The sequence below is a fragment of the Oncorhynchus kisutch genome, linkage group LG1 (genome assembly GCF_002021735.2).
Source record: "Oncorhynchus kisutch isolate 150728-3 linkage group LG1, Okis_V2, whole genome shotgun sequence".
In the NCBI taxonomy this organism is placed as follows: Eukaryota; Metazoa; Chordata; class Actinopteri; order Salmoniformes; family Salmonidae; genus Oncorhynchus; species Oncorhynchus kisutch.
The window spans coordinates 35,468,583-35,482,881 of NC_034174.2; the positions used below are offsets into that span (position 1 = coordinate 35,468,583).

The window sequence follows — 14,299 nt, forward strand, 5'->3', positions numbered from 1 at the left end:
CTAATCTCATATGTATATACTGTACTCTATACCATCTACTGCATCTTGCTTATGCCATTCGGCCATCGCTCATCCATACATTTATATGTACATATTCTTATTCATTCCTTATACACACAAGTGTAAGGTAGTTGTTGTGAAATTGTTAGATTACTTGTTAGATATTACTGCATGGTCGGAACTAGAAGCACAAGCATTTCGCTACACTAGCATTAACATCTGCTAACCATGTGTATGTGACCAATACAATTTGATTTGACATCTCCACAAGTGCATAGGGGGAATGTCTAAAATATTCATCCGCCGACACTATTTTTTACTTTTCAGGAGAAGAGAACGGAGAGACAATTTTAGGGAAGGGAAAGGAAGAACAGTAAGGAGATGAGAGAAGAGAAAAAAGGGAAGAGGATAGGGGTAGAGAGGGTTCAACTTTATATTAGGAGAGCGAAGGTTCCACTCTTCTTAAGAGTTCCACTTTGGCTGCTTTGATTTAAAAACATAAACAATGACATTTTTTCTCTCTCTCATGTCATATTCCCACTGCTAATGTTATAGGTATTGCTGTTCTGTTACTTCAGTTCCATTGCTATAGTTTCTGTAGTCTGGTGGCCCGTTAGTATATGAAGAGAAGAAAAAAATATATACTTCCATTCTTCCCATCACAGACTGGTAGAGCTGAGACACCAGGTAGGTGCAATAATTATCAAGTAGAACAGAAAAACAACAGTACTCAGAACCTCCATACACAGACCTCTAAATGCTCTAACACAATTCATGTTTGTATTTACATCATGTAATGTAGCGCTCAGTAAAAAGTTACCACATTTTGACCATTAGAGGAGAGGTTTGTTGATCTGTTCCTTTAGCATGGAAAGCAGAACACTAGTTTATGGCTGAGGGCAGCGACCAGAGGCTATAGTGGCAAGTGTATGTATGGACTCACTCTGAGCAAATACAAGCTGGTCTTGACACCACACCCAGCCTATATTATATTCCAGGAACACCTTTAACCTGGGATTTATGCATGCTTCCCTTGAACCAAACACCTTCCAAGCCCTTCTCCAAAAAAAACACATGGATAACTTACTTTTAAAACAGGTTATTAAATGTAACACTAAAGTAAAATAATTATTACAAGCAGTGAAATATATGGATAAGCATAATGACCACAGTAAAAGAGCTGACTATTCATTTTGGCACTTCCTCTTCCTGTGGTTCAAATCATCCTGGTTCAGCCTAATGGGAAGGATATTTCTGCAATGCATGTGCTGTGAAATCTCCATAGGGGTGGGACACTCATTCACAGTCACTTTTGATTTAACCTGGTTACAAAGAAATGTCTAAAACAAAACATTATCCTATTATGAAGTTCATGTATTTGTGCAAATCAAATGAACAAGTTATGTTGGTCCATGATAACATAAATACAAGATAGCATTAACTGAGTCTCGAATATAACACTGTGGGAGATGCTGTGGTATTACCATCACCATCCAGTAGCTATGGTCGTAAAATACACACAGTATGAAAATGTTTTTTTTTTTTGGTCCCACAGAACAAATAAATTGTTTTAAAAAATAAAATGCGTAGTTAAAAATAAAAATAAATTTAAAAAAGGGCAAATATGGAATTGGTCACAAATGTAGTATTCTATCCTCAGCCAAACTGCAGCACCCAGTCCAGCATAATATCTTGGTTTAGGTCAAGGTCTCTCCTTTTGTGACCTAAACAGAGAGCAAAGTTTAGAGAACACAGTATGACGTCCAGTACTGTACAGGGAGTGTAAACTGGAAACATTACATTTATTTACACCATAGAATTAGTGACCATTATGACACTTACCCTTGCTTCAATGTACTCAATTCTCCTCTCTAACGCTGTCAGCTTTTCATTTAGGGTGGCCAAACGAGACCGGCAGGACATATCTGAAGGAAAGTAAAAACACAGTAAGGTGGACATATTTACCTTTATGATCACATCAAAGTTAATAATAACAGATAAGTGTATGTGTGGAGTACAGTTTGCTAAAGGTCCCTCAGTTGAGCAGTGCATTTCATGGACAAATTCAACTACAAAAACCAGGATGGATTTCCAATTACTCGCAAAGAAGGGCAACTATTGGTAGATGGGTAAACCATTTTTAAAAAGCAGACAATGAATATCACTTTGAGCATGGTGAAGTTATTAATTACACTTTGGATGATGTATCAATACACCCACTTATTACAAAGCTACAGGCGTCCTTCCTAATGGAGTTCCCGAAAAGGAAGGAAACCGCTCAGAGATTTCACCATGAGGCCAATGGTGATTTTAAACCCATTACAAATTGAAATGTCTGTGATAGAACTGAGGATGGATAAACATTGTAGTTACTCCAAAATACTAACCTAAATGACAGAGTGAAAAGGAAGCCTGTATAGAATAAACATATTCCAAAACATGCATCCTGTTTGCAACACGGCACTAAAGTAATACTGCAAAAAAAATGTGGCAAAGCAATTCACTTTTTGTCCTGAATACAAAGTATTATGTTTGGGGCAAATCCAACACATCACGGAGTACCAGTCTTCATATTTTCAAGCATCATGTTATGGAGATGCTTGTCATCAGCAAGGACTTGGGTGTCTTTTAAGATAAAAAGAAAATGAATAGTGCTAAGCACAGGCAAAGTCCTAGAGGAAAAACGTGTCTCAGTCTGCTTTCGTACAAACACTGGGAGACAAATTCATCTTTCAGCAGGACAATAACCTAGAATGCAAGGCCAAACATACACTGGAGTTACTTACCAAGATGACATTGAATGTTCCTGGGTGGCCGAGTTACAGTTTTTATTTAAAATAATAAGCAAGAGGGGCAGAGGCTCTCTTTTTGACCAGCTAGCAACAACATTTGAAATTTCGGATCTGGTGTTATGCCTGTTTACAAATGCTAGCTACATGTCAGGCCAGTCTGGTGTTCTATGTTATACAACACCACTTTTTAGCCACAGCAAACATGTCTCTTGAATTGCAATTGCTAGAGCTTGAACTTCTGTTACTACTCAGAAGGAGACGAAAAAGACTGAGAAAAATGGCAAGTTCTGAACACTACCAGAGGGGACGAAGGAGAATACACGTCTCTTATCCAAACTATGCGAAACATTGAAGAGGAAAGAATTTCAATCATCTCAAAATAAAAATAACAAAAAAGGAAGCTTGCAAGTAGTAGAATGTCCATCTCTTCTGTGTTTAAACTAGAAGGGATACCGGAAAATGTTGTAGACAAGGGCTGGACTTCCGTTGCTAAACTCACTCAATACTGCCCCTCAGTTCGCAAGGAATGATAAATCGGGTCTTAATTTCCAGGTAGGAAAAAACTTGGTCGAATGACGGAGCGTATTACAAAGAGCTTCCTCGTTTGTGACGAAAAACGTTGGCTCTGTCTGTAGACCCCTTTCTCGTCGATCACACCTACAGTGTTTTGCGCAAAATGGTACGCAGCATCTGGATATGTGTGCAACAAAAGTTCAACATTGACCTTCTGCTACCATTTCTGTCAAGTAGTCTACGCTTACAGTTTGACGCATGCATTCAATAAATCCAAACTTGTATGCATCACACAGAACGCACTGCATTTCAATGCCGCAAGGCACACGCAAAGTTCCATTGGTAATTAATGTAGTTCTGGTGTACCAAAAAGCAATAACTATATAGGTATGATCAAGGCATTAAAAGGTGCTACATGGTCAATCCAGATTCTGAATTGGCCGTACAGCATTTACGTAGACATGACATCTGCAGAAGTCGGGGCATTCATACTTCTTGCGTTTCAGGAAGCTGTCAGGGAAGAGTTTGTGTTTATACAGGACCTCCCGCCCCCACCTACATTCAACCAATCATGTCAATGTTTACAACATCATTTCGGAGGCGCATAGAGATGCAGTACAGAGCTGAATTTCGCCTCTGCGTCACACCATCCATACCGCAGATTAAGCATAAATGGTCTCTTAGCCATCAGAACATAGCAAACTAACTTAACCACAATATTTCATCGATTGGTCGAAGCATGAATCTTAAACCCGTGTTATAACGTTACATAATAGTAAGAGTCCTTTAGCTGATATATTACTTTATCTATGTTTTAGATGGAAACTAGCTAACGTTACCGTTAACCAAGACTCAGGCCCAGCGGCCGGTACTTGAAGTAGGTTAGGCCTTCGCATTGACAGCCTTTTTTTATGCGGCTGCCTAGTTATCTAAATTCCATCTATTTAGCTACTTACCAAAGGAATTGAGGAAATCTGCTATTTTCTTTATGCTGCTCGTGATAACCTCAATGTATTCTCGATTTGCCCAGTCTTGGTGGATCTCCTTCTGCACAGGATCTTCTTGACCGGCCATTTTCTGTTTTGGGGCAATTGTGTTCGCCCCAACTATCAGCAGATGGCGACAGTTTCCTAAACAAATGGAATCATGTCATTGAACTGTCGAGAAAATGTATGATTGATACATAGCTAGACATCCAGGGAAAATCATATGTTCAGCTAGATGCATTGATTTATTGGGTGAATCATCGATATTTTATGGGAAATAAACGGACAATATAAATGTATCCGTTAAGACTGATATTTCAGCCATCAACGCCAGGTGGCACTATAGTTGCCCCTCACTCACTGTTGCAATGCATTGTCAATGTCCTTTGCTTTGTCGAAGCTTATACCGTGCATTTTTGCTCTCTAGTGACCATGGCTGCTGATGCAGCTAGACATCGCAAATAATCTGCATTAATTTAAATTAGCATAGTATCGCCTGACAACACACGTCTTTTGTCAAACGGACTACCTTGGGTAAGATAAATATCAAACACTGCAGCGTTCTGTTTTCTAACGATTTAAATCATGTATTATTAGCTAACGTTATAGCGTCCTTCACTTCCCCAGCCCTCGGGGAAACTAGCCAGCTCTTCCCAGCAGCATTTAGCTAGCTAACAGTTAGCTATTCTCTGTTTTTATCAACTGGCAAGAGCAAAGATTAAGTAAACTATGTTTAACAACTCTGTATTAATAGTAAGCTATAGTTAACTGGTTTCATAACTATACGCCCAAATTGACAGTCATATTTACTGGCAGGTATTTGAGACGGCTAACGGTTGTGCCAGTTAATTAACTAACTACAGTAGCAAGCTAAAATGCGATTATTGTTCGCAAACTAGCTAGCTACCTTGGGTGACGGGAGTAAATTGCAGCTGCACTGTCCAGTTTATTAGACGCCAAAATACTTGTGAAATGCATTCACCAGTTACCTCGAAACATGTTGCTGCTGATATTGGCCATGTTCCATTTTCCAGATTTTTTCATATCTGAAGTTATTAATGACGCCTACTCTTACACTTGTTCTATGTCTTTATTGCGTTGCTAGTTATGGATGAGCCGGAGCTTCTGCTGGACTCCAATATCAGACTTTGGGTGGTCTTGCCCATCGTCTTTATCACGTTCCTTGTTGGGGTGATTCGACATTATGTCTCCATTCTGCTTCAGAGTGACAAGAAGCTGACATTAGAGCAGGTGTCAGACAGGTAAGGGTCTTGGAAGTATGTAGTCCTCGACCAGGGTTCTCCAACACTGTTCCTGGAGAGCTACCCTCCTGTAGGTTTTCATTCCAAACCCAGTGGTAACTAACCTGACTAAGTTTATCAACCAACTAATTATTAAAACCAGGTGTGCTAGATTAGTGTTGGAGCAAAAACCTACAGGACGGTGGCTTTCCAGGAACAGGGTTGGAGAGCCCTGCCTGAGACAGACTGCGCATTGACAGTTCATCAAAGAGCTAGTGAGTTGTGAGTTTGTTTTGAATTATACCTTTCTGATATTCAGCCAGGTTCTTATCAGGAGCAGAATCCTCAGAGAGAATGGGAAGTACATTCCGAAACAGGTGAGATCAATGTTGGAATGACCTTAAAAAGCCACTTCGCTATATCTTTACTTAGCACAGTAAACATGGTTTTTGTTAATGGTGTTGGCTAGTTGCGCTCAGATTTTGAGACACCTCGTTTTCTTCAGTCTTTCTTGATGAGGAAGTTTTACTTCAATAATCAAGAAGATGGCTTCTTAAAAAATACCAAAAGGAAGGTTGTTCCTCCCTCCCCAATGACAGGTGAGCATAACAATCACATCATACTTTGTCACATAATCCTATTCTCAAACCATGATAGGACAGTATTGGGCCGTTATACCCTGACACATGATAAGGAGCATATTCCTTCTGAATGATAATGCACCAAGAAATGTATTACTACTCCACTTGTTTGGAACTGTTTCTTTGTCCAGACCCCAGCATGCTGACAGACATGATGAAAGGCAACGTGACCAATGTACTTCCCATGATCCTCATCGGAGGCTGGATCAACTGGACCTTCTCGGGGTTTGTCACAAGTAAGTAGCGTCCTCCTCGCTCACTGCACTGAGACTGGGTTGTTTGGATAACATCGACGAGCAAACCACCATCGTCACCCGCTTCATAAGGAAGTGCATCATCAACGTTGTCCCCCCCAGTAAAGGTTTGCTGCTTCCCCAATTGGCATTACCTTAGATTGTAAACTATCATGGTCAAAACATATAGATTGAATGGTTGTAAAGATGGGGAGAGGTCTGGCTGTAATAAAGAGATTTTCTGCTTTTTTGACACCACACTCCAAAAAGCAAGTTCTGCTGGCTCTAGTTTAGTCTAATCTTGATTATTGTCCATTCGTGTGGTCCAGTGCTGCAAGGAATGACCTAGATAAGCTGCAGCTGGCCCAGAACAGAGCGGCACATCTTGCTCTTCATTGTAATCAGAGGGCTGATATAAATACTATGCATGCCAGTCTCTCTTGCATGGCTAAGAGTTGAGGAGAGACTGACTGCTCCACTTCTTATTTTTTAAGAAACATGAATGTGTTGAAAATCACATTGTTTGCATAGTCAACTTACATACAACTCTGACAACAGATGCTTACCCTTTTCAGTCTTTTCACAGTCCCCAAATCCAGAACAAATTCAAGAAAGAATGCTGGAACACTGTTCCATCTCATATTGCTCAAATAAACAGCAAACCTGTTTTTTTGTTTTTTTACGATAAAGCATCCCCTCACGGCACAACGACTCTCCCCTATTTGACCTAGATCGTTTGTGTGTATGCATTGATATGTAGGCTACATGTACCTTTTTTTACTTTAAAAACAAAATGTACTTCTGTCCTTGAGCTGTTGTCTGTTAATGTTTTGTATTATTTCATGTTTTGTGTGGACCCCAGGAAGAGTAGCTGCTGCTTTTGCAACAGCTAATGGGGATCCTAATAAAATACCAAAAGCCCTGGATTAACACAGAGGTTGGCGCAAAGCTTTAGGGCAGAGCTACCATGGACAGGGTTATCGTAGACAACCCTGAGGCTACGGCTGAGGACAGGAACCAGAACAAAAAAATCCCGCTACGACCTCCGCAGAGTCATAAAAAGGACAAAATAAGAATAAGGTAGAATCATATTACACATGCTCTGATGCCTTCCGCATGTGGCAGGGGCTGCAGCCAATTATGGATTACAAAGGAAAACGCAGCCATGATCTGCCCGACGATGCCTCTCTACCAGACGAACACAATGCATTTTATGCACGCTTCAATAACAATGGCATACCGTATGCGAGGGCCCCCACCTGCCCAGAGGACTCGTGATCTCCCTCTCAGAGGCAGATGTGAGTAAGGTCTGTAATCAGGTCAACACTCGCAAGCCCGTGAGGCCGGACGGTATTCCAGGGCGCATTCTCAGAGCATGCGCAGATCAGCATGCAGGCATATTCACAGTAATTTTCAACCGGTCCTTGTCCCAGTCAGTAATTCCCATGTCTTAAGATGACGGCCATCATTCCTGTTCCTACAAACTTTAAGTCTTCATGCCACAATGACTACCGCCCTGTCGCACTCACATCTGTAATCGTGAAGTGCTTTGAAAGGCTGGTTATGGCACACATCAACTCCATCATCCTAGACACCCTAGACCCACTCCAATTTGCAAACCGCTCCAACAGATCCATAGACGACGAAATCTCAATTGCACTCCACACTGCCCTCACCCACCTACGTAAGAAGAATACCAACGTGAGAATGCTGTTGACTAAAGCTCAGCATTCAACACCATTGTCCACTCCAAGCTTGTCACCTAGCTTAGAACCCTGGGACTGAACACCTCCCTCTGCAACTGGATCCTGGACTTCCATACCGGCCGACCTCAGGTGGTGAGGGTAGGCAACATCACCTCCGCCATGCTGACCCTCAACACAGGGCCCCCACTCCCTGTTCATCTACGACTGCCTGGCCACGACTCAAACACTATCGTCAAGTTTGCTGACAACATGTGGTAGGCCTGATCACCGGCGACAATGAGACAGCCTACAGGGAGGAGGTCAGTGACCTAGCAGTGTGGTGCCGGGACGACAACCTCTCAACATCAGTAAGACCAAGGGGCTGATTGTGGACTACAGGAAAGGGAGGGGAGGGGGGCATGCCCTCAACCACATCAACAGGGCATGCCCTCAACCACATCAACAGGGCTACAGTGGAGTAGGTTGAGAGCTTCAAGTTCCCCGGTGTACAAATCACTAAGGACTTAAAATGGTCCAATCACGCACACAGTCGTGAAGAAAGCGCAACAGCACCTCTTCCCCCTCTGGAGGTTGATTTTTTTTTTTGCATGGCCCCTCAAAGTTCTAAAACTGCACCATTTGAGAGCATCGGCTGCGTCACTGCTTGGTATGGCAACAGCTCCGCCCTTGATCGCATTGGCGCTACAGAGGGTGCTGCGGACACCCCATTACATCGCTGGGGCCGAGCTCCCAGCCATCCAGGACCTCTATCAGGCGGTGTGAAAGGAAGACCCGGAAAAGACTCCAGCCACCCAAGCCATAGACTGTTCTCTCTGCTTCCGCACAGCAAGCAGTGCCGGTGCATCTATCCCTGAGCCATAAGACTGCTAAATAGCTAACAGAAAGGCTACACAGACACTCTGAGGTGACCCTAGTATTTTATTTTGCACACTCACAGGACTCTACACTCCCACGCACACTGACACACACAACATGCACACACATTTATACTGCCTCTACACGCGCACACACACACACACTCTTGCATACAATCATAATTTACGCTGCTGCTGCTCTGTTTATCATATATCCTGATGCCTAGTCACCTTACCCCAATACATATCTACTTCTATCACTCCAGTATCCCTGCACATTTTAAACATGGTATTGGAACTGACCCTGTATATACCTTTTTACTTTCTCGTTCTTCATATTTCTTATTTTTATTCGTTGTGTGTTTTTGCTCTACCTTATGTTATTTTTAGTACTACATTGATATTGATCACTGCATTGTTGAGTTTAGGGCTTGCAAGAAAGGCATTTCACTACTTATACACGTGACATTAAAACATGACAATGATTGTCACTACTAGAGAACTTCGATTGCAGTTTATTTTATGATACATAAGTAATCGGGTATTTACAAAGAAATGGCATGGTAAAATGATTACATTGCAACAACATATAAATAACAGTAGTGTAAAATGAAGTGCTTCCATTGTGTCTTTGCTATAAGCAGTTAAGTCAATATTTGCACAGACTGGTTTTATGTAAAATTCAAAACTTGATTCTACTTATATTTGGTAGTGGGGTTGTATGAGCAAAATCATTTGAGTTACAATTTTCTCAACATCCCTTTTCTTGTACCTCACAGCCAAGGTTCCCTTTCCTCTCACCCTGCGCTTCAAGCCCATGTTGCAACAAGGAATCGAGTTACTCTCACTTGATGCTTCCTGGTTAGTTGATGAAATAGATACTTAATAAATTAGTTCTGTGAAGTTAATGTGATATACTTCCTCTGAGTTCTTTTGCTAGTGTAAACATTGATGAATTATTATCTTACCCTTGTTTCTGTTTTCAGGGTGAGCTCAGCGTCGTGGTATTTCCTGAATGTGTTTGGGCTGCGAAGCATGTACTCCTTAATTCTAGGACAAGATAATGGTAACCTTTCATCCACTCATCCAACTTCATGATTCAGATTTGTATTTCCTGCAAATGTTATTGATAAATGTGTTTCTGTAAACTAGATGTGACATTATTGAATCATAGTTTGTCACCTACTTACAGCAGTACTGGTTATCAAAAGCAATAAACAGAAGGTTATTAAATTGACCTGATTTGGGCAAACAATAAATCACTTGGGGGTCTGTGCCTTGAAGAGATAATGGGCCGGTTTGCAACCCTTCAGTGTCATAGCAGCAGCACGGGTTATAAATGGAACATGACTCCATTCTTTCAACAATGTTCAACTGGCAAGCCTCCAATTCTTCACAGTCCTGGTTTTGTCACTCCAGGGTGATTATGTATTTAATTAATTTATTTATTTTGCTCCTTTGCACCCCATTATTTTTATTTCTACTTTGCACATTCTTCCATTGCAAAACTACCATTCCAGTGTTTTACTTGCTATATTGTATTTACTTTGCCACCATGGCCTTTTTTGCCTTTACCTCCCTTCTCACCTCATTTGCTCACATTGTATATAGACTTGTTTATACTGTATTATTGACTGTATGTTTGTTTTACTCCATGTGTAACTCTGTGTCGTTGTATCTGTCGAACTGCTTTGCTTTATCTTGGCCAGGTCGCAATTGTAAATGAGAACTTGTGCTCAACTTGCCTACCTGGTTAAATAAAGGTGAAATAAAATAAATAAATGAAGTAATCCGTGTTGATGCTGGTGTATCGTGAACCACACAGGTGCCGATCAGTCCAGGATCATGCAGGAGCAGATGAGTGGTGCTGCCATGGCCATGCCTGCAGACACAAACAAAGCCTTCAAGGTAGAATTGTCTACTCTTGATTGTGTTCACTTACTCTCCATGGTGAATTATTATCTGACAGAGTTGTTTATTTCCCCTTTTTAGGCAGAATGGGAGGCTCTTGAGCTAACTGACCACCAGTGGGCACTGGAGGGTGTTGAGGAGGAGCTAATGAGCAGGGAACTGGATCTAGATGGAATGTTCAGTAAGGAGTTACCAACGGGTATCTTCTGAGTGCCAATTCATCACTGCAGGGAACCTGCCACTTGGCAAAATGGTAGTCTTACTTCGAGGCAGACTTGGAGTTTCTATAGGAAATGACAGAGTGGAACAAAGTCCCTGGGCTTTGATGACAAATGGAGATTTAATGTCTAAATTAATTTAACTTACGTCATTGTCCATTTCAAGTTTAATTGGAGATAGTACCAAGTTCAATTTATAATTGTAACTATTTGAAAGATTCACCCTCAGCTACTCATGACAAAAAAAGGATAGCATACATAATCGAAAAACTGACGTTGTATACTGTCAAAAACAAAACATACAAAAGGTCAATGAGCATGTGTTGCACCACTTTTTGTTTTTAATCATGTTTATCTTGTATTCTCAGATTCCACCTACAATGCCTTCAGAAAGTATTCATACCCCTTATTCCATATTTGTTGATACAGCCTCAATTAAAAATGTATTAAATGGACCCCCCACCCATCTATACACAATAGCCCATAATGACAGTGAAAGCATGCTTTAAGAAATGTTTTCAAACGTATTGAAAATGAAATGCATAAATACCTAAATGGACATAAATATTCACACCCCAGAGTCAATACCTGTTAGAATCACCTTTGGCAGTGATTACAGCTGAGTCTTTCTGGGTAAGTCTCTTAAGAGCTTTGTACCTCTAGTGTATATTTGGCCTTGTATTTTAGGTTATTGTCCTGCTGAAAGATGAATTTGTCTCCCAGTGTCAGTACGAAAACAGACTGAAACAGGTTTTCCTCTAAGATTTTGCCTGTGCTTACCCCCTATTGTATCTCTTTGTTATCCTCAAAATAACTCTGAAGTCCTTGTTGATGACAGGCATACCCATAACAAAATATGTAGAGTGGTATTCTGATGTGTTGGATTTGCCTCAAACATAATGCTTTGTATTCAGGGCATTAAGTTAACTTTCTTTGCCACATTTTTTGCTGTTTTACTTTAGTGCCTTAATGCAAACAGGATGCATGTTTTGGAATATGTTTTATTCTGAACAGGCTTCCTTTTCTCTCTCATTTAGGTTAGTGGAGTAACACAAATCCTCAGTTTTCTCCAATCACAGCCATTTAACTTTGTAACAGGTTTAAAATCACCATTGGCCTCATGGTGAAATCCCTGAATGGTTTACTTCTTCTCCGGCATCTGAGTTAGGAAGGACGCCTGTATCTCTGTAGTAACTGGGTGTATTGACACACCATCCAAAGTGTAATAACTTCACCATGCTCAAAGGGATATTCAGTGTCTGCTTTTTTATTTGTACCTATCTACCAATAGGTGCCCTTCTTTTGTGAGGCGTTGGAAACCTCCCTGGTCTTTGTGGTTGAATCTGTGTTTGAAATTCACTGCTCGACCGAGGGACCTTACAATAATCTCTATGTGTGGGGCACAGAGATGAGGTAGAAAATCATGTTTAACACTTATTGCACACAGAGGGGTCCATGCAACTTGTTAAGCACAGTTTTACTCCTTAACGTATTTAGTCTTGCCATAATAAAGGGGTTGAATACTTATTGACTGAAGATATTTTAATTCATTTGTAAAAACATAATTCCACTTTGTGTAGGCCAGTGACTCAATCTCAATTTCATCAATTTAAAATTCAGGCTGTAATGCAACAAAATGTGGAAAAAGTCAAGGGGTGTGAATACTTTCTGAAAGCACTGTACTTACCATTTTTTTGGTCATAGTTTACTTGTTGGTTATTTGTGAGCTTGTTTTTTTGTTTTGTGAACATAATAGTCAAATTCATTGAACATAAGTTCAACTTATCCCATTGGCAGTGAGAGGCAGATGCTCTGAGCAACAAAAGACAACTAGCAGTTACAATATAAACAAAGAACATGGTTTTACTGCTGGTGATTAAATTCCAGTTATCATTCCACTTTCAGTTTTGTGTGCAGAATCAGCAGCTTCATGTCTGATGTAAGACACGGTCAGGTCCTATATTGGGTGCTGGAAAACTACTGTGTGTGTGATAGTTAAATTCAATGTGTTCTTTTTAATATTTATTTCTCATTGATTTGCTAACATTTTCATGTGTTTTTGTATAAAGACTGTTTTGACTAAATCGTTATGGAGTTTTATTTATTCTCTTGGCTCAAATATTTTATCGCAAAAGTGGTTCAATTGATAGATATTGTGACACACCCCCTTAACTTAAACAGTAAAGAATAATGCCTGGCTGGAGGGGAGGGTGGGCCACAAATTCATGTAACCCAATATTGCAAGCTTGGATATTGCTAACATTTGGAACACGAGGAGTCAATTGTCTGCCATACATACACAAATATCTGGATACATGAATAGCTGTTTTTTTTAAAGCATATTCATGAGTTAAGAAGCTGAGAATAAAAATGTCTTTCTCTAGAAATTTACTGAACAAAAACATAATCGCAAACATGTGTTGGTCCCATGTTTCATGAGCTGAAATAAAAGATTCTTAGAAATGTTCCATATGCACTGAAAGCTTATTTCTCCCAAACAAACTGCACACATTTGTTTACATCCCTATTAATGAGTATTTCTCCCTTGCCAAGATCATCCATCCACCTGACAGGTGTTGCATATCAAGAAGCTGATTAAACAGCATGATCATTACACAGGTGTACCTTGTGCTGGGTACAATAAAAGGCCACACTAAAATGTGCAGTTTTGTCACAACACAAAGCGACAGATGTCTCAAGTTTTGAGGGCGTGTGCACTTGGCATGTTGACTGCAGGAATGTCCACCAGAGCTGTTGCCAGAGAATTGATTGTTAATTTCTTTGCCATAAGCCGCCTCCAACGTCGATTTAGATAATTTGGAGATTCGTATATGGCTTCTTCACCTGCGGTGTCATCTGAGACCAGCCACCTGGACAGCTGATGAAACTGGGTTTGCACAACTGAAACATTTCTGCACAAACTATCAGAAACCATCTCAGGGATGCTCATCTGCATGCTCGTCGGCCTCACCAGGGTCTTGACCTGACTACAGTTCAGTGCCGTAACCGACTTCAGTGGGCAAATGCTCACCTTCGATGGCCACTGGCATGCTGGAGAAGTGTGCTCTTCACGGATGAATCCCGGTATCAACTTCCCGGGCAGATGGCAATTTTGTCGATGGCAATTTGAATGCACAGAGATACCATGACGACATCCTAAGGCCCATTGTCATGCCATCATCTGCCGCCATCACCTCATGTTTC

General features: G+C 40.8%; 2 protein-coding genes across 2 annotated transcripts; one reads left to right on the top strand and one right to left on the bottom strand.

Moving 5' to 3' along the window:
* Positions 1-591: 591 nt before the first annotated feature.
* LOC109895473 (probable protein BRICK1) lies at positions 592-4,420 on the bottom strand. Its single transcript, XM_031822641.1, has 3 exons — positions 4,262-4,420; positions 1,843-1,925; positions 592-1,724 (listed from the first exon to the last, which is right to left on the bottom strand). Exons 1-3 carry the CDS (start codon positions 4,377-4,379, stop codon positions 1,698-1,700), a joined length of 228 nt encoding a protein of 75 aa, XP_031678501.1. The 5' UTR covers positions 4,380-4,420; the 3' UTR covers positions 592-1,697.
* A 226-nt stretch (positions 4,421-4,646) lies between these two features.
* Positions 4,647-13,560, top strand: LOC109895464 (ER membrane protein complex subunit 3-like). The gene is made up of 9 exons (XM_031822640.1): positions 4,647-4,825; positions 5,397-5,553; positions 5,852-5,909; positions 6,038-6,131; positions 6,305-6,409; positions 9,746-9,827; positions 9,953-10,032; positions 10,792-10,874; positions 10,959-13,560. The coding sequence occupies exons 2-9, from the start codon at positions 5,399-5,401 to the stop codon at positions 11,085-11,087; spliced, it is 786 nt and encodes a 261-aa protein (XP_031678500.1). The 5' UTR covers positions 4,647-4,825; positions 5,397-5,398; the 3' UTR covers positions 11,088-13,560.
* Positions 13,561-14,299: the final 739 nt, after the last annotated feature.